Source organism: Vidua chalybeata, chromosome 9 (genome assembly GCF_026979565.1).
Source record: "Vidua chalybeata isolate OUT-0048 chromosome 9, bVidCha1 merged haplotype, whole genome shotgun sequence".
NCBI lineage: Eukaryota > Metazoa > Chordata > Aves > Passeriformes > Viduidae > Vidua > Vidua chalybeata.
The window spans coordinates 3,418,706-3,440,276 of record NC_071538.1 but is presented as its reverse complement, the minus strand read 5'-3'; the positions used below and the strand labels follow the sequence as shown (position 1 = coordinate 3,440,276).

The following is a 21,571-nucleotide window of genomic DNA, read 5'->3' as shown; positions in this document are numbered from 1 at the left end:
CCAGCACTTCCAGGCATAGGAAGGGGCTGCAAGAAGTGTGAGACCAGCTCATTTTGGTGGCCTGGCCACTTTGGGAGCGGGACGGAGAGGAGCTGGGATGGCGGCGAGAGCCACTCCCCAGGCACTGAAGGTGCTCGGAACCCTTCTGGCGCTGCATACTCAGCCCACGCGCTGCTCCAGCTGCATTTGGGTGACCGGGGGCCGACCTCCCCCCGCTGCCGCCGCCGCACACGTGTGGCCGTGGCCGGGCTGCGTGCAGAGCCGGGCATCCCTCCCCTGCTGCCGCATGCGGGCATGCGGCGGAGCAGGGGAAGCTGATGGGCCAGGAACTGGGGCTGAGCGTCCTTCCCGGCATCACAAATCGGGCTGAACAGTTCGGCAGTGCGAGGGGAAGGTGCTGTCGCTCATCTCTGTCCTGGCCACCGATGCTCCATGAGTAGCTCTCTCGATTTCCAATGCTGCAGGAGGCTGTCCTAGGACCAGCCTGGCTCATCATTGCTCTCCTGGGCTTGTTCTCAGCAGTTTTGAAGCTCTGTCTGCCCATGTGCTTGCAGTTACCCCGAAAGGAGCTGACATAGGACCAGAACATGAGGAAGGGCAGGGAAGGTGGGAATGCAGAGAGCCAGAGCCATACAGGCTCCCGGAGGCTGTCTGGGTGGTCACCGGGGTAATGGCTCAATCTTCCCTCATCTCCCTCTCACCTATGCTGAAGAAGAGTAGAGCCAGGCTTGTCAGCCCACGGCTAGGAGCAGCCAGTGCCAAGGTTTGGGCAGGCACTGCTGTCTTGATTATGGCCAGAGTGTGACTTTGGAAGGCTCCTGTGCAGCCAGGAAGGTTGGAGAGGGCTCTGCTCCCTAAAGAAAGAGGGGAGAAAATCTTCCAGTGGAGGTCTTAGCCCTACCCTGTGCTGGGGCTTAGGGGTGCTGGTTGGGGTTGGGGTAAAACCACTGCACCCCTTGCTCCTCGCTGATGGCTCCTGAAGCTTGCCAGTACATGAACCTGACTTCTTCCCTGTGGCTTTGCCCCGTGCTGCCCTGTCACATGGATGGCCAGTGGGTGATCCCTGGGAGGATGTTCCAGCCAAACCACAGAGCTTGTGCTTCCATGAGCCTGGAGGGGTGGTTGGTGTATGTGTGGTAAGGTCACACATGGCTGCAAGGAGTTAATTTTTTGCTCTGTCTGTGCTTCCTACTCCACTAAGCATCACCCAAACTCCCGCTTTGGGGCTGGGCTGGGCTTTTCCCTGTGCCTGCTGCTGGCCCTGCTTGGAGCCACGTGAACCACAAATCCCACTGGGCATGTTTTCCCTACCAACCCAGTGCTCTGGCTGTGCCCACAGTGATTGATGGGCCTCTGCCAAGACAAGCAGGGCTGTGGCTTGGCAGGCTCAGAGACCCTTCAGCAATCGATGCACCGAGGAAATCCCTGGCTCTCATGAGAGTATCACATCCCTGCAGCCCATCTCCCCTACCCAGGGGACCACTGGAGCAGGGTAAAACCTCTTTCCTGGAGAGCCCTAGGTTGCTCACAAGGTGGGGCATTTCCTTCCTGGAGCCAGGAAAAGCGGTTCAGATCCATCAAATATTTAGGCTTCATGTTTGTGGGTGGGCAAAAGGAAAGCTGTGTCTCATACCAGAGCCGTATCCACTAATGATGGAAAGGGCATCAGCACTTTCCCCATGGGATCCCTGTGTTGGCTGGGAAAAACCCTACCTCCTCACATGTGCTGGGCAAGGAGGGTGAAAATCAACAGTTTTTTTAATTTATCCTAGTTTTCTACGGGCACCATCATTCTTGTAGCTGTCCCAGTGGATGCAGCTGGTGGTGCTGTCCCTTCCTCCTTTTTCAGCCCAGACTTGCCCAGACTCCATGTGAGGGAGCCTGTTCCCTTTGTGTGGCTCACTCTCTGTCTCCTGGGGAGGATGAACCTGGAGGGATGTGTTTACTCAGCTCAGGGCAAGCATTCTAGTTTCAGACTGAACAGTCCAAAATGTAATATGGGATATTTTCCCCACATCTGAACTATCTCAAGGTAAGGTAAAGTGCACCCTGGCAGGGTGTAGGAGCACACAGGTAAAGTACCCCATGGGCTACCCACATTTACCCTCCACAGCTTTAAATCCTGTTCCTTGATCCCCCTGGACTTTCGAGCTTCTTCCCATACCCGTGGGAGGGGAAGACTGAGCCACCTGAAGAAGGCAAGCACCTCTTGCTCCCAGGCTGATGCTCTGGGAGTGCGAGGGGTTAATACTACCCTGCTGCCTAATCACAACCCAAAGCTGTAAACCCCCACCCCGGGGGAACATCATTGCAGCTCTGGATGTAAAATACTCAAGCCTGAGCTTTCATGATGTTTATCTTTGGGAAGGAGAAAGCACAACACTTGGCTAATGATATTAGCCAAGGCTCATTCTGTCTCTCCTCCAGCACAGATGGATGGGCAGCCCTGTCTGCCCTGTGCAGTGTGGAGAGCCCTGGTCCTTGACACCCGGGCTGGAGTTGCTAGATAGCTGTAGTGATGGAGAAAGATTCTTTTTTGGGCAATGCACCCTCCCTTCACCAGCTCCTGGGGGAAAACAACCAGCTGCCCATTCAGTGGGTGTGCAGGTGCCATGGCACATCTCTCCCCCACCCACTGGCATGGGGGGTCTCTGCAGTCCCCCAAACACATCAGACTTGGGGGGGGGGGGGGGAGTGCAGCCACACAGAGACCTTCCTGTGACACTGGTGCCTGGCTATGTGTGATCCCTGGGTTGCAGCATGGGGACATCCCTCAGACAAGGGAGATGTTGGGGCTGCTGGGCAGCTCCTGCTGAATGTTCCTTGGGTGGCTGAGCTCGTTTTTCAGTGTTTGTGCAGGCCAAAGCGAGCCCACCGAGGGGTACAATGGCTAATTAATGCACATCTGGCATGGAAAATGCACTGTGCAGGGGGAAGCTGTGCATTAGCTCTCCTGAGCTGTCCCCAGTGAGCAGGCAGGCTTGGGAGGCTGTGGCCATATGCTCCTGGGTGGGGATGAGAGGGATGAAGGTCCAGTGAGGGGTGAGGGTATCACAGGATTGTGCTGAGACACTAACCTATTGCATACACTCATCCCCCAACCAGAGATGCAGAAACACACTCTGGCTGACTCCTGAGGACCTTTCCATGTGTTAATCCCCCATTTTCAGCCCAGAAACCCTAATGTTGAGTGCACAAGGCAACTAGAGAGCTTGAAACCTGTGAGGAGCAGGCTAGATGCAGGTGAGGACAGAATTTGGCACTGTCAGACTTTTTCTGATTGATACAGCAGCCTTGGGCTCTGCTAAAATGAAAATAAAAGCAAGATCTAGCACAGAATGAAATAAATTCTCCTGCCAGCAGCTGCGGGTTCAGCTCCTGAGCATCCTTCAGCATCAGCATTTTGGGCCAGTGGAAATACTGGCCTGAACAGGAAGGAAATGATTGATGTGCTGGAGTGCAGGGGGGTGAGGTGTACCAAGGCAAGGGCACCCAGGAGCAGGGCTCTGCAGCAGGGCTGGGGCTCTGTGCACACACCTGGGCATCTCATGGGGTTTGCATGTGTAGATATTGTGGAAGAAGCACCTAAATTAAGGATTCACTGAGTTATTTACCTGAATGTTCATCCTCATGAATAAGGGTGTGGAACAAGAAGTCTGGCAGATTAGATTTTTTTTTACAACAGAGAAAAACCCAGAAGGAACCAAAAGTATTTTATGGTTTTGTTTTAAAACTAGTCAGTGAAATCCTTTCCAGCACAGGAAAGATGGAATTTTATAAAACCCATAAGAACTTCCTGTGCTGATACAGGATTAGCTGCAATACTTACAAGGTTTAAAGTCAATTGTACGTGTGGGTACTGCAACATCTGAGGGTAGCAGAGGATGAGAGTCTGGCAGGCTCATGATCCCTCTATTGCCAGGGTACCTGGGGCCTGGCATGCTGAGCTGTTTGTGGTGCCCTGGCAGAGCTGATCCCAAAATGCCAACAAGGCAGGATGCTTTGCAGTTGCTTTGTGTTGCTCTTGCCCCAAAACAAACTGAAATAAGAACTTGACAAGTATTTTGAAGCAAACTGCTGCTTGATTTGCCAGTAGTGCTAACCTCAAACACTCTGAGCCTCCCAAACCATGTGTTTTATTTAAAACCACATTGACTGAAAACAAACACTTTGGCTTTCATTTTCTTCCCCGTTGCAGAGCATCTGGCGCTCCTGTTTCTGAGCTTTTCCCAGCCACCATAAAGTGGGAATCCCACCTTCTCTGTTCTGTTTGGTCACCCATGCATAGCTTTAAAAAATAATGTAACAACAATAGGAAAGACAGCTTGAGGGGGAAAAAAATGAGACCAGCATAGGAATCAGGCGAGCTGATAACCTGCTCACTGGACCGATGCTGCTTCGCATTGGCTTGGTTGTGATCTCCTGCAGTGCCCGCCTGCTTTGGGCCAGAGCCACGGGGGTGGTGGAGGAGCATCATCTGGATCTGGGCAATCTCAGCTCTGTGTAAACCAAGTGACTCCTTAAGCCCAAAGAAACTCTTTTCCATGTCCAGCCATGGAAACGGCAAAATGTCAGTTCCTGAATTAGCTGTATTAATGCCTCCCATGGCCCTGGCAGCACTTACTGAGGGGAGAAGTGGCTCTCTCCTGCATCCTGGGCTGTCATCACCTCCTTGCATCCTGCCCAGAGCAGCCCAGGAAATGACTTTGTCACTTTTCCTGGCCTCCTCCTCCTCCATGCTCGCCTGGATGTCTCTAATTCCCATCCCTCCAGCCGCTCTGAAGCCCAGCTAACGGGAAAATGCATCTCTCCTACCCTGTGCAGAAATACTCAGCGTGCTCGCTTTTCTTGCTCAGAGCTCCTCTGTATTTGCCAGCCCTCTGATGTGCTGGAGTGGATGATGTGGATTCCTCTATCGGCAGGGGAGCAGGCAGGCTGTCCCTAGCCGGGCTGAGTGCAGGTGTTTGTGTGAGCCAAGCAGCCCTGCATCCCACAGCCAGCAGGCGCTTGGGTCCTGCAGCACAGAGGGTAAGCGCTGTGGCAGGATCCACTTATCTGGCCTTTGCATTTCATAATTCATCCTGCCCTTTTGCTAAAGGCACAGAGCCCTTCACATCCAAACGAGCATTCATTTCCTCCCAGCTCAGCTCTGCTGCTGGATCCCAGGGAGGAATCCGCGGGTTGGGCTCCTGGCACCACAACGAGCAGCTGCAACGGCTGGGCTGGAAGAACAGGGAGAGCAATCTGTGCCCAGCAGGATGCCCTGACAGACGGCAAGGTGATGCAGGAGAAGGTGAGTGGTGTTTTCTGCCCAGCTTTATAGCTTGCTCTGCAGGGAGGAAAAGTATCAGTGGTGTCTTGTCCTTAGAAACTGAGGCACAGGACAGTTTGACTGCCTTGCTGTAGCAGAGGTTCTGTATTGATCCCACCAAGCTGCACTGCCTTGCCATGGCTTTTGTGCCCTGTTGAGACCAAAATCAGAGCAAAACAGACAAACACATGTTCAAATGGCATGGTAATCCTCACACTCGCAGTGGTCAGCTTGTGGTGCTAGGCATGAGATTCAATTATCTTTATCGTAGCTCGCAGCAGTGAGCAACTCTCTGCTTCCATAGGCAATGCCAACTGCAAGCTGTACCTTCTCCAGCTTAAACTCTTGCTTTGAAGCTTCAAAGCTTCCCAGCAGCTGGAAACTCTTACTGGGGACAATAACGTTTATGTGTGTGTGGCTTTCCAGTGTCAGCTTGGGCTTGGGGCACACAGCAATGGGCCAAGCTTGCAGCAAAGCCAGCAGTGCCTCTGGCCTCACACTGGGGAGCCAGTGTCTGCTAAGAGAGATGTGTTTTACAGGGAGTCGTGGGGAGGGGAGGTCGTTCTGTCTGAAAAATGGTGGACAGGCTTGGCATCCCCACCTCTGGGCCTGGCTCATCCCTGTGGTGTGTGATGGGTTTTTCTCCTGACTGTTTGCAGAGGCAGAGTACAAGTAGCTAGGACATGGTGACTGGATCAAGCCAGATCCTCTGGACACCCAGCCTGGGGCCAAGGCAGTGGTGACATCAGGAGACACTGTTAGGGATGGGGGTGCTCAGGGGACTGCAAGAGTGGCTTTGGGGTGCTGCAGGACCTGGGCATGGGGATATTGCAGGTTTGACAGTGACTGGGCTGCTGCAGGGCTTGGCTTCGGGGGTAGGTACCCAAGAGTTCGAGGGTGCTGTCAGTGTGTGCTCCCCCGGGAGAGGATTAGGCTTTGTGTGTGTTGAGTGGGTGTCCCCCCTCTTTCCCCTACCGTGGGGCTGGGGGCGGTGCTGGGGGCGGCAGCTCCGGCCCCGACAAACTCCTCCCCCGCGGCCGGACCCGTCTGGGCGCTCCCGCTCCACCGCTCCGGTGATTATTCTTCCTATTATTTATTATTCCCGCTGTTATTGCTCTTGCCCTCCTCCTCTTCCTCCGGCCCTCCCCCGCCGTCCCGGCCCGTCCCCGCCCCAGCCGCCGCCGCCGCGCTACGGACCCGCCGCCGCCCGCTCCTGCCCGGCCCGGGCGCACAGGTAGGGCTCGGGCACCCCGCCGCCCGCCTCCCCCGCTCCGCGGCTCTCCAGGGGCGTCGGGGCCAGGGAAAGGCTCTGCCAGGGATTGGGGCTGCGGTGGGAAGGGGGAAGCCCGAGTGGTGGGGGGCGCCGAGCACAACGGGCTGGGATGCTCGGGTGGGATGCTCCCAGCATCATCCTGCTCCCTGCATCCCGGGGCTGCTCCGAGTCCCCGCGCCACAGCTTCGTCTGGGCAAAGCTCCGGGGTTGTGGTGCCTTACAAGATCCTGACTCGTTTTCTCAGGGTTATGTGGTCCAACTTAGCGCTGTGCTGGGTTTGTTCAGTCCCCGTGAACTCTGATGGCAGCTCGGGCGCGTAGGACAGAGTTTTCCTGTCTCTAAATCTACTTCTTTGCAGCCACTTGAAGTTTTGGAAGTCCCAAGCCCGGGGCTTAGCCTCCTGCTCCCTCTTCTGGGGCCCAAAACTTTGCCATTCATCAAGGACATCAGCCCATCAAATCCCCAAGCTCACCACCAAACCTCCCCCGAGAAATGGTGGCTGCCTTTGCTGAAGTGGAGGAAATCAAATCCTTTTGTTTAATCTGAAGGATCTCTGTTTTATCTCTCATTGGGCTGCAGTAATTAAAGGAGACCTGTGCTTGAGCTATTTGCCTGGCTTTTGTTTTCTCTTAAGGTTATCCTGGAGGATTTTATTCCCTCCAAAAGGGCATGTGGAAACATTTAGTCTTTTCAGCTGTATTTAATTTGTGTACTATTGATTGTCTCTCCAGCAGAGAGATTTTCTAAGGGGCGGTGGAATATTCCACCCCGACGGAGGCTTGTGTTTCTGGAGCTGTTTTTTTTCCCCTTCTCCAGCTTTGCCCCTTGCTTCCCTAAGCCTCAGAATTCTCTGTGATGCTGTTTGAGGGATACTGTGTGTACTGGGGCTGCTGGTTGGCATTCAGCTTTGTTCCTGCAGGATCCAAAGGGCTCTAACCTGGGCTTTGCCAGGGACTGGGAGAAAAGGCTTTTCCTGGGAAGGACTTTTTCACCTGTTGACAATCCAAGAAGGGAGAGCATCAGTAGGTTGAACATCAGATCAGTGAGTCCGATCCTATTCCAGCACCATCTCTGCTGGGATGTGAAATCCTGGTCCATCTCTTTCCAAATTGCTGGATTTCAGCCTGGCCACAGGCCTGAGGGCAGCCAGCTCCAGAGACCTGCTTAGGAGACACAGCCCAGCCCTGCACTATTCCAGCCCAAAACACCCTTTGCAGGGTGCAAATCAGGTGTGAAGGATTTTCCACTTGGCAAACCCTCCTCTGTGGAGAAATGCAGAGCATCCTCCAGCCATTTTTCATGGGGCATTTTGGGTGCATGGACAGACAGGAGAGCTGGGCAGCTGTGTGTGTCTGCTGGGAAGAGTCAGGGTGGAATGTTGAGCTGCTCCCAGCTGGTGCAGGATCACCCAACTTAGCCATGGGCACAAACAGGAACATAAGATATGCTCCTATTTTTCTGGGAGCTGCTTTGTGGTCATGCCTCAAATCCAATAGCCCCCAGGGCAAGTGGCGAACAGAAATAAGGTCAGGCTGTGGGCAGGGAACAAAGGGAACTTTGCCTCCAACTTCTCCCCCTCCATCCCTGCTGCCCCCTATCCCTCCTGGCATCTCTGCCCTCCTAACCTTCCCTATTGCTGCTTTCCCACCAAGATGAAATATTTATCGTGGCTCTGTTGCCCTTGTTTTCTTGAAAACGAGTTTCACACTTCATTTGCAGGAGACATTTAGAGACTTCATGTTTGGTTTTCCTCCTCACTGGTTGAGTGTGGCAGTGCGTGCGTGACCACTCTGGCAGGCCCTGCTCCTGCCTGATGGGGCTGCTGAGGTGGAGCATCCTGAGTGATGGATGAGTCTGTAGCCCTGCTGTGTGATAAATCAACAAGAAAAAAAAAGGTCTGAAATCCACCAAAGAGTTTAGCTCTGCAGGGCCAGCCTGCCTGTGCCCAGTTGCATTGTGCCTCCTTGCTCTGCCTGGGATGCAGTGGGTGAAAGGAGTGTGAGTAGCAACAGCAAATGAGCTTTTCCTGTAGCTTTATGGAAAAGTCAGTCCTGGACCTGATCCTGGAATGACTCCACTTGAATTTACCACAAACAGTGGGGTTTGGGTCAGGTGCTGTGCCCTGTGTTTGACCCCAGAGCCATGTGTGGCCCCAGCTTTCCCTGGTGTGTGCAGCCATGGGACTGTGGTCCAGGATCCCCATGGGTGGGCAGTCTCTGAGAGATGGATTCCTGGTGGCTTGGAAAGCAGAGCTGTGGCTGGGTGACCCTGCCCATCCCACGGGGTGTCTGTTTCCAGATGGGCTGTCCTCCCACAGCACACCATCAGCATCATTGTTGGTACTGTGGTGTCTGAATTGCAGAGCAGGAAAGGGCTTTCCCATCCCTGCATGGGGCAACTTTCCAGGAGGAGAGAACCTCAGGTCCATGTCAGTGGACTCACTCTGGTGAGAAGGGCAGGAGGGGCTTCCCAGTACGTGTCCTGAGGATGGGAATCTCTGGAGGTCAGAGTGGCTGTAAGCTCCTGTTCCCATGGGTGGCATGGCTGTCACTGGGTCTGCATCCCATTGGGAAGGATGAGGTACGTGGGCTCCTCGTGGCTGGTGTCAGATTCCCTGGATTGACAGTGGTGGGGTTTGGGCTAGCTCCCCTCCAGGCTGGCTGGTTTTTAGCATGGCCACTTTGTGGTGCCCTCCGGATGGGAGGAGCAGCTCATCCCTGTGTCATGTCCAGCTCTCTGCCATGGTGACGTGCAGTGGCTCCTGTGCAAATCCCACCCTGCTCCTGCTATGGGGTCCTTGAAGCCCACGGGGAAGTTACAAACATTTGCATTCCCAAGGCTAGAAAACGGTCACCTAGAGGCCCCGGAGGTGGGCATCCAATCTCTGGGCAAGTCACGTCTCCTCCTTGGAGTTCAGGGATGAGCAGCTGGTGGCAGCTGCCACACTGGGCAGACAGAGGCAAATGAAGAGAAGGTCAGAGAGTTTTCTGGGTTATTTTTTGGATCCCGATCACAAAGCCACACTTCCAGAGCCAGCAGCTGGCCCTGATGTCTGGCCCCAAAAAGAGACAGTCTGTCTGCCTTGCACTTTCGGGGATGCTCCGAGAGCCCTCCCGACTGTAGTACTGGTGCACGTGGGAGGCTCCTCTCTCTGTATTGCTGCCTGAATGCAATTAGGCTTTAATGAGTCATTAAAATAAATCTCTGTTTCTACTCCAAGTGAACATGCCAGGGGGGATGCTGACAGTCGGAGCAGCAGGTCTTGCATCATGCTGAGGATGAGGCTGCCTTTCCCTGTGCCCTCCTTCCCAGGGCTGGCACCTTCCATCTCCCTTTCCCTTGGAAAAAAGACATTTCCCAAGCACCATGCAGATTAGCAGCTACTGTGAGAGTGGGATTAAACTATAACCAGCCCTAGGGTTGGGTTTTTTGTTGGTGGAGCTGTAATCTGGGAGGAGCTACCTGTTCCCTGGTGCCAAAGGGCATCTGGTCAGCTGGAAGTGGGCAGAGATGTACTTGGTTTGTTAGAGATGCTGATGGCCATGTCCTGTTTAACCCTTACCTGGATCTGGTAGGCAGCTGGGAGAGATCTTAGTTGGCCCCATGGCTGGATGGAGATGATTGTGAGGCAAGCAGCAACATGTGAAATGGAAAGTGCAGTGATTCACCGATAGGCATCCATATAGTTTTCCTAACTGTAATGTAAATGGGATTTAAAGACCTCCTGAGCCAAGAGGGGTGGTGGTGGCTCATCTCCTGTAATTTCTCTTAACTGGTAAACAGTGTAATTGCCCCTGATGATGTCTATGCTAATTGAATCCCTCCACAGTGGCAGTCTAGCTGGCACACTTGCAGGCAGGAGGGCAGATGCTGGCAGGACACAGAGGGACATCCCCTGCGTGTCTCTGAGGAGCAGCACCCTTCAAACACCCGTCACTCCTTCAGCCACCAGTCCCCAGGTTGCGGGAGGGCAGGGGTTAAACCCAGGGGGTGAGACAGAGAATTTGTGTTGTGTTTTATTTTAGCAAAACACGTAAATTGGGTGACGCCGCGGCACAATGGATCCGCCCTGGTGTGCTGTGCCGGGGGACTGCAGCTGATGGGATTACAGAGGCTCCAGCCTCATCCAGAGCTTTTCCCCTGGGCTTTGCTTTCGGGAGCAGAGCTTGCTGCTACATGGGAAGGTTTTGCACAAGTTGTGTTTCATGTGTCAGGCTGGGAGGAACTGGAATAGGGCAGCAAGGACAGATCCATGTGGGAACTGGGAAACTGGGGAAAGAGTTTTCATGGGAATGGTGGAAATGAGGTGGGAAGGGTGAGATGGAATCGATGTCCAGGGCAAGAAAGGTGACAATGAAGTGGTGCCTTGGAGGAGAAGTTGTCCTAGGGGTTGTTTCACAGAAAGCTGCTGAGAAAGTGGCTTAATGAAAAAAATCTTTGGAGGGAAACTCACTGCTCTGCTTGGCTGGATCTTGTTGGGGATGTTCTGTGGGGTTTCTCTGAACAATGCTTCTGGGATTGATCCTCTTCTTCCACTCTGTGCCTGGGATGAAGATGCGTTTGGTGTCCTGAGTCCTGGTGGAATTAGCCCCACTGGAGAGCAGAGCATGCACTTTCCTGTGGGGGAGGAGCAAGACAATCAAAAGGGGAGAAGATCATATATCCACAGAGTGTGTTTGCAGCCCCAGGGAATGGAGAGATTTGGCTGAGGTCTTCATGTCTTTGCCCTGATGTGAAGAGCCCACTGGTGTGAGAAGTTAAAGGTTTCATCTTGAAGCAATGAGAGTGCTGGAGAGACCTGCCCAGGGCTGGGAATGAACGGTGGCGCATCCTTGGCAGGAGGCTGGCTGATCACACTGCTGGGGAGAGTGCTGGAACTGCTGGCTGATGCTGGGAATACCTGTGCTGTGTTGGTGCCTTGCCACAGGGTTAAATCAGTCATGGGATACCCACAGCACTGCAAGGTGCAAACACCAAGGGTGGAATCAGGGTGGAAGCAAATAACCTTTCCTGCTCCTTTCCAGTCTCACAAGGATCCACATCTTTTGCTGGATGTTGTAAGCACCCATTGTGACAGGGGCAACATGGGGTGCAAGTAGGATCCAAGTCCTTGCTCTCCAGGTCTGTGTCCTCCAGGGATCCACAGTACAGCAGAATCCAGCCTGGGCTCTGGCTCTCCTCAGGCTGTGGCCATAGGCAAGGTCCCATGCCTTTAGCACACGTGTGTGGGGAAATTCTCCAGTTTTATGGCAAGGGTCAGTCTCACCTGGGACACACCCAGCATCCTGGCTCGCTGCACTCCCGGCTGCTGCAGCTGCTCCTCACGGGGGTGTGTGGGTGCTGGGAGGGACGGTGCCTACAGCAGGGATGCTGGCCAGGTGCTGGCCGGCTCCAGAGCGCCTGTGGGGATCTGACACGCAGGATAATCTCAAAAGCCTTTCTCTGTGCAGCTTGGCTTCATGCCACCTGTTTTGTCCCTGGTTATTTTGGGAGCACGGCGGAGCGGCTCCCCAGCACACACTCCTGGCCTTGGCCACACGGGGCTTTTGCCAGGACCCGGCCCAGGAGGAGCCCTGGGCACAGCAGCGGGAGATGAGCCGTTTGGATATTCCCATCCTGCATCCCGCTGTGGGCTGCCCACGTCTGACGCCTTCCCTGTGTCCGGGGCTGCTCACCACCCTTTCTGGGACTGCATCCACCCGCCCTGGCTCCCGAGCTGGGCTGACTGGGAGCCGGCTGGGCAAACACAGCGGGCAGGAGACGCGTGGGGGGATGAGGAGGGAGCTGTCGTTCTCCTGCCCTGGGTTTTAAACCGCCCTGCAATGAGGAGGAGCTGCAAATGGGGTGGTAATTATATAGATACTTGCCTTGATCCAGGTGTAGCCCTGGCTGAGCCCACGGGGTTGATGTCTGTGTGTGTTTTTGGGGACAGGGTGGGGTGACAGTCCTTTCTGTGTCCCTCCATCTTATCCACGGCTGCAGTTAATGCACGCAGGCAGGCAAGACAGGATTTGAATAGTCGCTTAAGGAGATAAAGGGCAGATGAGATGCTCAAGTAACGATATACCAGGATAATCCATGCCTGAGACGTCCCAGCCTGCAAAGCTGCCTTTCCTGTAGAAGGAAGAAGAATAAGAAGACCTGCCACTGAGAAGTGCTGGGAGGTGTCCCAGGGAGAGGAATGCAGATGTGCCAGCTGGTCCCAGGATGTGCCAGGGCTTCACACACCTGGACAGAGATCGGAGGGGGATGCTTGGTCCTTTGTGGCTGTAAAGACAAATTGCTCTTGGCAGGGAAGTTCTCCTGGGCTCCCACAGGACAGGATGAGGCGTGGTGTGGGAGGCAGTGAACCTGGGTGGGCAAGAAGGTGGTTTTTGGTGGAGTTTGATGGCCAGGAGAAGGGATCTCCTGGGCTCAGTGGGTCAGGAGCACAGTGTTAAGGCAGGAGCGCAGCCCTTCTGCCCACCTGGGAGCTGGGGTCTGCCTGGCACCTTCCACCATTAAGGGTGCTTAATTTTCTTTTAAATTTAGATTAATATCTTACCTTTTCCACAAAGCTTTTGCAAGAAAAGAGCTGATTTCACATCCTTGTTGGCATTTTGTCTTTCTCATCCCTGGCCTGGGAAGAGACAGTGGGGAGCCTTGAGGAGCTGGTCCAAGTGGTGGAGGGAAAGCAAGGCCAGACTTGCAGCAGGGCAAGTTTTGGTTTTGATGACTGCCTGTGACTCACTGGAGCCTCAGCTGGGGGACAGTGTCACCTCTGCCACCTGGCTGCCCTCGTGGTAGCCGGGAGCAGGGTGTTGGCTGCAGCAAAACTGCTGGAAAAAAACCCACGTGGCTCAAGGCACCAAAAGCATCACAGCAGGAAAAAGCCTTGGGAAGAAAATGGGTCCAACGAAACACCCTTTCTGCTGGGAAAAACCTTATTTGGGGTTCTCTGCAGCAGGCAGAAATAAAAGTTTTCCCAACTGCTGCTGTGATTTCTGTCTGCAGACTGGTCCAGACTCCAGTATAACTCCAGCAGAACCAGCAGCAGGTTCAGCTGATTTGGTTTCACAGTGACCCAGGGGTTTGCCACCTGGACAGGAAGCCTGGGAGCAAGCTCTGGGACCACAGGGAGGTTCCTGGGGGCTGCCAGCTGTATCCCACCATATTGCCATTGCTCTGGGTAAAATTTCACTTGGCTCAGCTCGCTTGTGTGGTGGGGTCTCCTTGGCTCTGCCCCCCTCTCCCCCGTGGCTTGGTTTGTCCCCTCATGCTTTGCAGTACAGAGCACCTGACACACAGGGAGTTTGGGGGACCCCAGCCTTGCCTGAGCACCCATCTTGCCCCACGGCTGGGGGTGTGCAGCAGAGGGTTGATCCCCCTGAATCTCACTGGGCTGAGTCCATGTGGTTGCAGCTGCCTGGGTGCTGCCCTGTTGCCTGCTGCCATAATCTGTTTTGAAAAGGCAGCCCCTGATGCTGTTTTTTTCCAATTAGGCCCTGGGAGATGACTCTGGTGAGACAGTGTCTGGTCTAATTTACCAGGCAGACATTTCATTGAATTATCCCATGAGCTGCAGAGCAAAACCAGGAGAGCAGAGCTTGGGCTGGGGCAGGACTTGTGGCAAGGTTTGGCATGATGCTTTTGGTGTATAACCGTGCCCTGCCCCAGCCTAAACCCGCCCCCGAGCTCTGGTGGGAGTGCTTGACCCCTGTCGGGTGGCAGGGATGAGCTCGAGGCAGCGGGGACACCCAGGGTGAGAAACAATGGCAGCATCTCAGCTGGGCTGGGAGTGCTGGTGGCTGGCAAAACCTCGCCATCGACTTGCAAACCGTGCAAATCTGCTATGGACGTCATTGAAGGAGAATAAATATAGAAGCCTGAGATGCCACTCGTTCACAGAGTCATTTTTCAGGCCCTAACTTTGAGCCGTGAGGCAACATCAATTAAAGAAAATGTATCTCTGCAGCAAGCGGCTCTGCCCGCCTGCCCGGAGGAGTTCGATAAAGCCACGGACCCGCCCTCCGCCCGCCCCCGACCCGCCGGGGACAGAGTGACACCGCTCTGATCATTCCCCGAAAGGCAGGGAGTACGGTAACGCAGCCCTGCTCATAGAAATCCTGGTTTTATTCAGATTATTTGTGTGCCACAGGGTGCCCGCGGCCACCCATGGGTTGTTGCCTCTCCCGAGGCGCCCGGGAGCGGGTGAGCAGCGAGTGCCAAGGCATCTGCTCGACCTGGGATATTTAAATATTTAAACAACTCTCGACTCCCTTTTTAAGCCAGAAGGAGAAATGGGACTATGCCTCGGGGAATTGAATTTGTGCATCCCCCTCTGTGTCCTATCCTGCTCCTCTGTGTCTTATCCTGCTCAGCTCACAGTGCAGCCTAGGCTTTTACAGGATCCATAAAAATGTATGGCCTTTTGTTGGGATGGAGTGGTGGGGCTGTGTGGAGCTGAGCCAGTGGAACCCAAAATGCTCCTTTCCCAGCAGGTGGGAATGTGTTTGGGAAGGGTGGATGGAAAAGGGGTATGGGCTGGTACCTGGTGGCAGAGATGTGAAAAGGCTGCTGTAGCTGTCCTGCCCCTTTCTGGACATACTTAATTTGTAATTCCCAAAACCCCAGTTACTGCTGAGACTGTGGCTCTTTCTCCTTCCCTGGGAGGTGTTACATTCCCTTAGATTCCCTTCTTCATCCATGCAGAAGAAAGCTGTGGGCTAGAGAAAGCTATTTTATAGTCACAAATGTGGTAGGAAATGAATTTCTGGGCTGCTGGTGGGCTGGGTTTGGGGAAGGGAAGAAGGGCAGGAACTTCCTCCTCTTGAAAAACACCTCCTCCAAAGAGAAGAGGAAAGGCAGCACTTCTCTTGTGCTTCATTTTCATTTTTGCCTTTGTTTAACATTCACTATTTTAATAAGGAAGAGCTCAGTTCCTTAGCGGGCCTAGTGAAATGCTGACCCCAGCATTCCCAGAAATGGGAACACCAGAGATGTAGCATGTGGAAGCTCAGCCATCCTCTGAGACACTTTGGTCTCAGAGGTGACCAAAGGATCCCCAAGGCTAGTCCCTCCTTGCCCAGGGTCATTCTCCAGGGCTGCCTGCTCACTCCAATCCTCAGGCTAATTGGATGCTACTCTCTGAGCTCTAAATCAAATCACAGCTCCCATGAAATGAAGTTTTCTGGATGTGAACAGCTGCCTGCATCATCCATCACCGCCCAACTTGCAGCGTGTCCGTCTTTTGCCATTTTCAGCCACCCACTGTCACCTTTTCCCTGTTAAGGAAGGCACCTGGGGAGGTGACAACTGCACCAAAGGCTCCCTGTGTGTCCCCTCACACTCCTGGCAGTGGTTCAGGGTACAGTTTGGTAACAGGGAGCTGGAGCTGAGTGTGTTGATCTCTATTATTAGCTCTGTGTTGGGTCTCCTGATGGATGGCGATATTAGCTGGGTTATGGACATATTGATTTCTTTGGGTCTTTTTTTCCTTTGTTTTGTGTGTAAGAGTGGCTTAAGGAGGAAATCCAGTGCGTGCTCGCCTTTTGGCTTCCTACAGGAACTTCCCATTGAGCTGAAAATCAGTTTATGTCAGGCAGGATGTGCAAACTGCCACAGCAGAGTGAGGAGGGTGGGTGATTTTTGGGGAGGAAGGTTCCACACTGTGCCTGCTGGGACATGCAGGGGCGAGGGCAGAGTTGGGAAGGTCTCGCCTGGAAGCTGCCACCTCTCTCCGTCAATTAGGGCCGTGTGGTGAGCGGGTAATTAGATCTCCTCAGCTGCAACAGCCTGGCACTTGGGCCCTATCAATTATCCCTGCTCTGGATGAGGCACAGAGGGACGTGGGGGCCAGAAATGAAATGCGGCTGTGCTGCTATCACCAGGGGGGCAGGGGGTGATGGGGCCATGGCTGCACCTATCTCTTGCTACAAGTCCTCAGTTTTGGTGAAATGGCAGATTTGGGGCATGGCATCATCCTTTCCTGGCAGTTTGCTTTACCCACCTTTGCAGCACCCACTTTTCCAGACAGTCTCCCTAAAAAAAAACCCAATTTATTTAGCCCCACTGTGGTGACAGAGGTGGCATTGGTGGGGATAGGGACACTGGGCAGCCCCTTTGGGAAGGGGGATGAGATGACAGTGGAGTTTTTCTCCTTGTTCTCCCTCCCAGGGCCGCCGAGTCCCCCCGTGGCCATGCGGTGCTGCCTGACCCCACCGTCCAGCCCTGGGCCAGCGTGACTGCAACATCGTGCCTGTCCTTTTCTGGGTAAGTGTCCATGGGGTGGGGGAGGATGCTGGGGCTTGCCTGTCCTGGAGAGGATGGAGGAGAGATTTCCTCTCCCAGCGGCACCTAAAACATCAGCACGATGATGCATCCGCCTTCCTTGTAATAAATTTCTAAGTGGAAAAGGCCAAGTGCTGACTAAGCCAGGCCTGTGCCCTGTTCCTGTAGAGCTTGGGAAATGCCTCTTTTCCCTGCTTCAAATTAAAGAAAATGACATGGGGATGAAGCAGGTCCCAAATCAAGGCAAATTCTTGGGAAATGGGGAAAGGCAGGCAGGTGCAAGGAGTGCTGTTAGGCCATGTCTAATCTCTCCCTCCACTTCTTCTAGGTCCAACGCCTCTGTCACTGAACGTGAGTATCCCCTGCGTGCCGTGGCATGGGGATGGGGCTGGGGGCTGCTTAGCCTTTTTAGTGCCTGACAGGCAGCTGGGGTACAATTTTTGGGCTCAGGCTGTTGTGGAGTTTAGAGGCTCCCCTTTGTCTTTGCCTGGTGAAAAGTCCAGGTTTGTTCCTGCATTTTGAAACCGAAATTGGATTTTCTGCCAGGAGGGTGGAAATCATCCCTTTTGGCTCAGTAAGGGTAAGGTTTTGCCAGTGGGCTGTGGGGTGTTTGACAAAGACCCCAAGCTGGAGCAAAAGTAACAGTGAAGGGATGTGATGCTGCATCTCAGATGTCCTCTCACTAAGAGGAGGAGGATAATATTGGATGATACTTTTCCAGCTGGGGAGAGGGGAATGAGGATGCAATATTTTGGGATGGTTTGTGGGGGTCACATCCATGATGTGATGACAAAACCAGGGAAGGTGAGTTTTGTGTCCCTGACTTCCAGAGTTTGATGGAGAATCGGTCGGATGACAGCGGGAACTGTTGTTATCACCGGGGGAATCCTAGCGACAGTGATCCTACTGTGCATCATTGCTGTGCTCTGCTACTGTAGGCTACAGGTGAGTGTCCTCTGCCTTGCCACCCCCACCTTGCACTGGAACGGTCTCCCCAAGGCAGTGGTCACAGCCCCAAGCCCCCCAGAGCTTAAAAAGTGCTTGGACAATGCGCTGAGGCACATGGTGTGATTTTTGGGCTGTCCCGTGCAGGGCCAGGAGTTGGGACTCTATCCTTCCAGCTTGGGATATTTTAGGATTCTGTGCTCCCTAGGCCAGGGTGCTGCTGCAGAAAGGGTCTGGATCGCTTTTTTTGGCCTGTGATGGCAAAAAAAACTCCTATCCCCCCAGGTGCTGCAGTTATGTCCTTCCCTCCCCTAGGTGTGGGGGGTACTGCCCTGAGGCTTTTGAGGCTCTACAGCACTTGCTAATTGAGGTGCAGGCTTGGCTGGGTTTGCAATACCAGATGGAGATTTTTATATTATTTTTTTTCCCCTTGTAAATTAACCGAGGAGGCTTTCAACAACGGCTAGCTACAACCTCCTGCTCTTTAAAACTTAATGTGAAGTCTGTACCATGCAGCAATGCATGTGTGATGAAAAGCACAGCGCTTACTTGGAGCAGTTTTCAGCTGGCAGGATGAAATAGCTTCCCCTTGCAAACCTCACAGGGGGATGAGGGTGATTTCCCCGGCAGGTGCCTCCTGCAGCACGCTCAGGTCCGGGTCTTGTCTGGCTTCTGCTGCTTCCCAGGATGCAGGAAGAATGATGGAGCAGATCAGTGAGTGGCCCCGGAGGGTTTCTCTGGCAGGGGGATGAGGGGAGTGGGGATGTGGCAGGGCTGCCCCACCAGCTGCTCCGCTTCCCCTCACACAACCCCTTCCCTTTCCCGCAGTACTACTGCTGCAAGAAAAATGACTGTGATGAGGAAGAGGAGGAGGAGGAGGAGGAGGAGGAGGAGGAAGAGCCCGACATGCCCACGCACTCGCACCTTGTCATGTGCAACGCCTGCAGCTCCCGCATGGTGGACGGGCAGGGCAGCCCCGTGCCGCCACCCAGCGAGCTCAACCAGCACGGGGCTCACACCTTCTGCCCGACCTGCTCCCCCTACAGCTCCCCCTTTTACATCCGGACTGCCGACATGGTGCGCAACGGGGGTGAGAGGGTCACCTACACCCCCGCGTGCTACAAGGAGATGGGGCCGCCCCTCAACATGGCCTCCCTGCAAAGCTACACGGTGAGCCGTCACGGCCTCCTCCGCGACAGCTTCCCGAACCCGCGGGCCATCAGCACGGAGGTGTAGCCACCATTGCCACTAGCACAGGGTATCCCCAGCTGGCGCCTGCTCCAGGGAAGGGGCTTTTCACTTGTCTTTGAGGAGAGGAGCCCGTAGCCCGGCCTGAGGCCAGCGCGGTCCTGCTGAGGCGCCCAGCCAAGCCTCGCAGTCCAGAAGGTGAGTGAGACCTCAAAGGGCAACGTTGAACCAGCCACCTCCGAACTCATCATAAGTGTCGTTATTATCTACTCTCTCTCCCAAAGGGACTTGTCTAACGAGGGCTATGTACAGTACAACCTAATTTAATTACCCCCGGCTCCCTGAGCCCAGTGAGGCCTTCGGTGTCCCCACACAGCCAGCCGAGGTGATGCCCACTGCCTCTGGCGCATGGAGCAATGGGATAATCATCCAGGGCCAGCTGCCATCCTGGTGAATCCCAGTGCCCAGCAGGGCATGGCGGCGCTCCTCAGCCATGGGGATGTGAAGAAGGGAAGATCCAGGTCATCCTGCTCCCCTCGTACTGCATCAGTTGCCGCTCGCAGTTAGCTTTTGTGTTCAAGTGTAAGATAGGGCACCGTCTCCCACCTGCTTCGGTCTTTGCACGTGCTGAAGAAGTTCAGGACATGAATTTAGGTCACTGCCGGGGGAGGCAAAGTTCCTTGCAAAAATGCTCACCCATGCCAACAGGCACAGGCCAGTTCTTCTGCGGCCAAAGCCCCCACCTCTTCTACTCTTCACAAGCTTTCTTAGGAACAGTTTTAACTTGGACCCATTAATATGGCAAGATTTTACTTTTGGGAAGAATTGAATTCCTAAATAACCAGTTTTGGTCACCTTCAGCTTTCAAAGCCCCACCCCGACAGCTCCGACAGCCAGAGGAAGGTTGGCTTTAGGATGGATTTCGCTTTTGACAGCAGCAGCAGAGCCCAGTGGCTCATGTCTCCTTTGCAGGGCCCTCCCACTGGAGAGTGATGTTCAAGTGGTTGGGGTCCCCCTGCTTTTGCTTCTGGAAGAAGAGGGTGCAAGACCCAAATGTGTCTTGAACATGTTGTGAACGTGGATTCACAGACACTGCAGCCGGCAATGACAGCCAGTGACTCTGCCTTTCTGCAAAAATCAATGTGGGAAAGTTTCTTCTTCCTCCATAAATCAAATTAGTGCATTCAAAAGGACATCTCCATCATTCCCAGGTACTTCCATAGCAACCAGTGCAGGACTGCTCTGCTGAGCACTTCCCATTCATGGCAGGGAGGAGGGACAGGGATAGCAATGATCCCTGCAGATGCTCTTGGAGGCAATGGCAGGAAACCCTTGCCATGCCTTTGCAATATAGGGTAGGACTGCTCAGAAACATGAGTTAGTGGGATTTTATTTTCACCACTGCAATTTAGAAACCATCCCACTGCTCAGAAGGCTTTGGATTTGACCTCCCCATTCACACACAGAAAAAGTAGGTCTCAGCACAGAGACACGTTACCTGGCAAAAAGCTGATGTACACTTGGACCTGCCCATGCCTTGGCACTTCTGATCTGAGGAAAGGAGCCAAAACATCACAAAACATGGTGATGGTCCTTGTAACCAAACACCTTGCCCCAGCCTGCGTTTTACACACACTTCTGAGCAAATGTTATGTACCATCTCCCCCACCTCCAGCCCAAAAAGACATTGCATTTCCATTATCTGGAGACTCGGTCTGGCTGCATCGCTTTTAGAGTCTCTTTCCATTCTCCAAATAGCGATAGCAGATTTTAATGTCCTCTCACTTTAACGGCAGGCAGGAGGGAAGATGAAAGTTACCAGCAGCAAAGCTCTCTGGATCCCTCTGGTCTGTGGCTCCTACTGCCTCCCATCTAGCCAGTGCTCCTCCCTGAAAACATGATCTGTAACTGGAAGAAAATCTTGGCTTACTTGATAAATCTCATTCCTTCCCACTAGAGCATCTCTCAGCTAGGTCTCATCGTGCTGGGAGCCAGGAGAAGTTAATGTGTCCCAGCGTGGTCTCTGCCAGACGGCCCTGTGATGCCGTCCCCTTGGCGGGCGCAGAGCCAGCACACAGACACAGCAGCTCCTGGCATCCAACTCTACCTCTTGGCACACAAAAAGGCTTTCCACCGCCACGGCAGCGCCACGACCTCCAGAGGGTGGGAGTAACACACTTCTGTGGGTCACTCTTGTGGTTGAAGGCAGGCTGCTCCATTGTCATCTTCATCACAAGCAAATGAAGTGTGACCTGTAGTGGGCTAACGAGGCACCAAGGCTGGGGAGGCAGTTCCAGAGCAGCCAGATGGCCAAGATGAGGGTTGGCTTTGCAGACAACACACACCCTGGGTCTGGCACAGCTACAGGGAAATGGGTGAGTCTGGAAGGGCTGAAAACACGGGGGATGCAGCTGATAATTAGAGCGTTTGGGAGCTGGTGGAAGAACAGGATGGGGTAGGGGCAGGGATCCCAGGTTTTTTTCCACTTCAGATTCCTCCTGTTACTATTCCCTGTCTTTGTTGCTCAGCTATGGGTCCAAATTCAATGTCAGAAATAAATGAGGACTTTGAAATACAAACCAGGA

General features: G+C 53.9%; 1 protein-coding gene across 1 annotated transcript; it reads left to right on the top strand.

The window, feature by feature from the left end:
• Positions 1–16,799: 16,799 nt before the first annotated feature.
• On the top strand, positions 16,800–21,534 carry FAM163A (family with sequence similarity 163 member A). Its single transcript, XM_053950536.1, has 4 exons — positions 16,800–16,835; positions 17,182–17,204; positions 17,684–17,798; positions 18,627–21,534. Exons 3-4 carry the CDS (start codon positions 17,706–17,708, stop codon positions 19,032–19,034), a joined length of 501 nt encoding a protein of 166 aa, XP_053806511.1. The 5' UTR covers positions 16,800–16,835; positions 17,182–17,204; positions 17,684–17,705; the 3' UTR covers positions 19,035–21,534.
• The last annotated feature ends 37 nt before the right edge of the window (positions 21,535–21,571 follow it).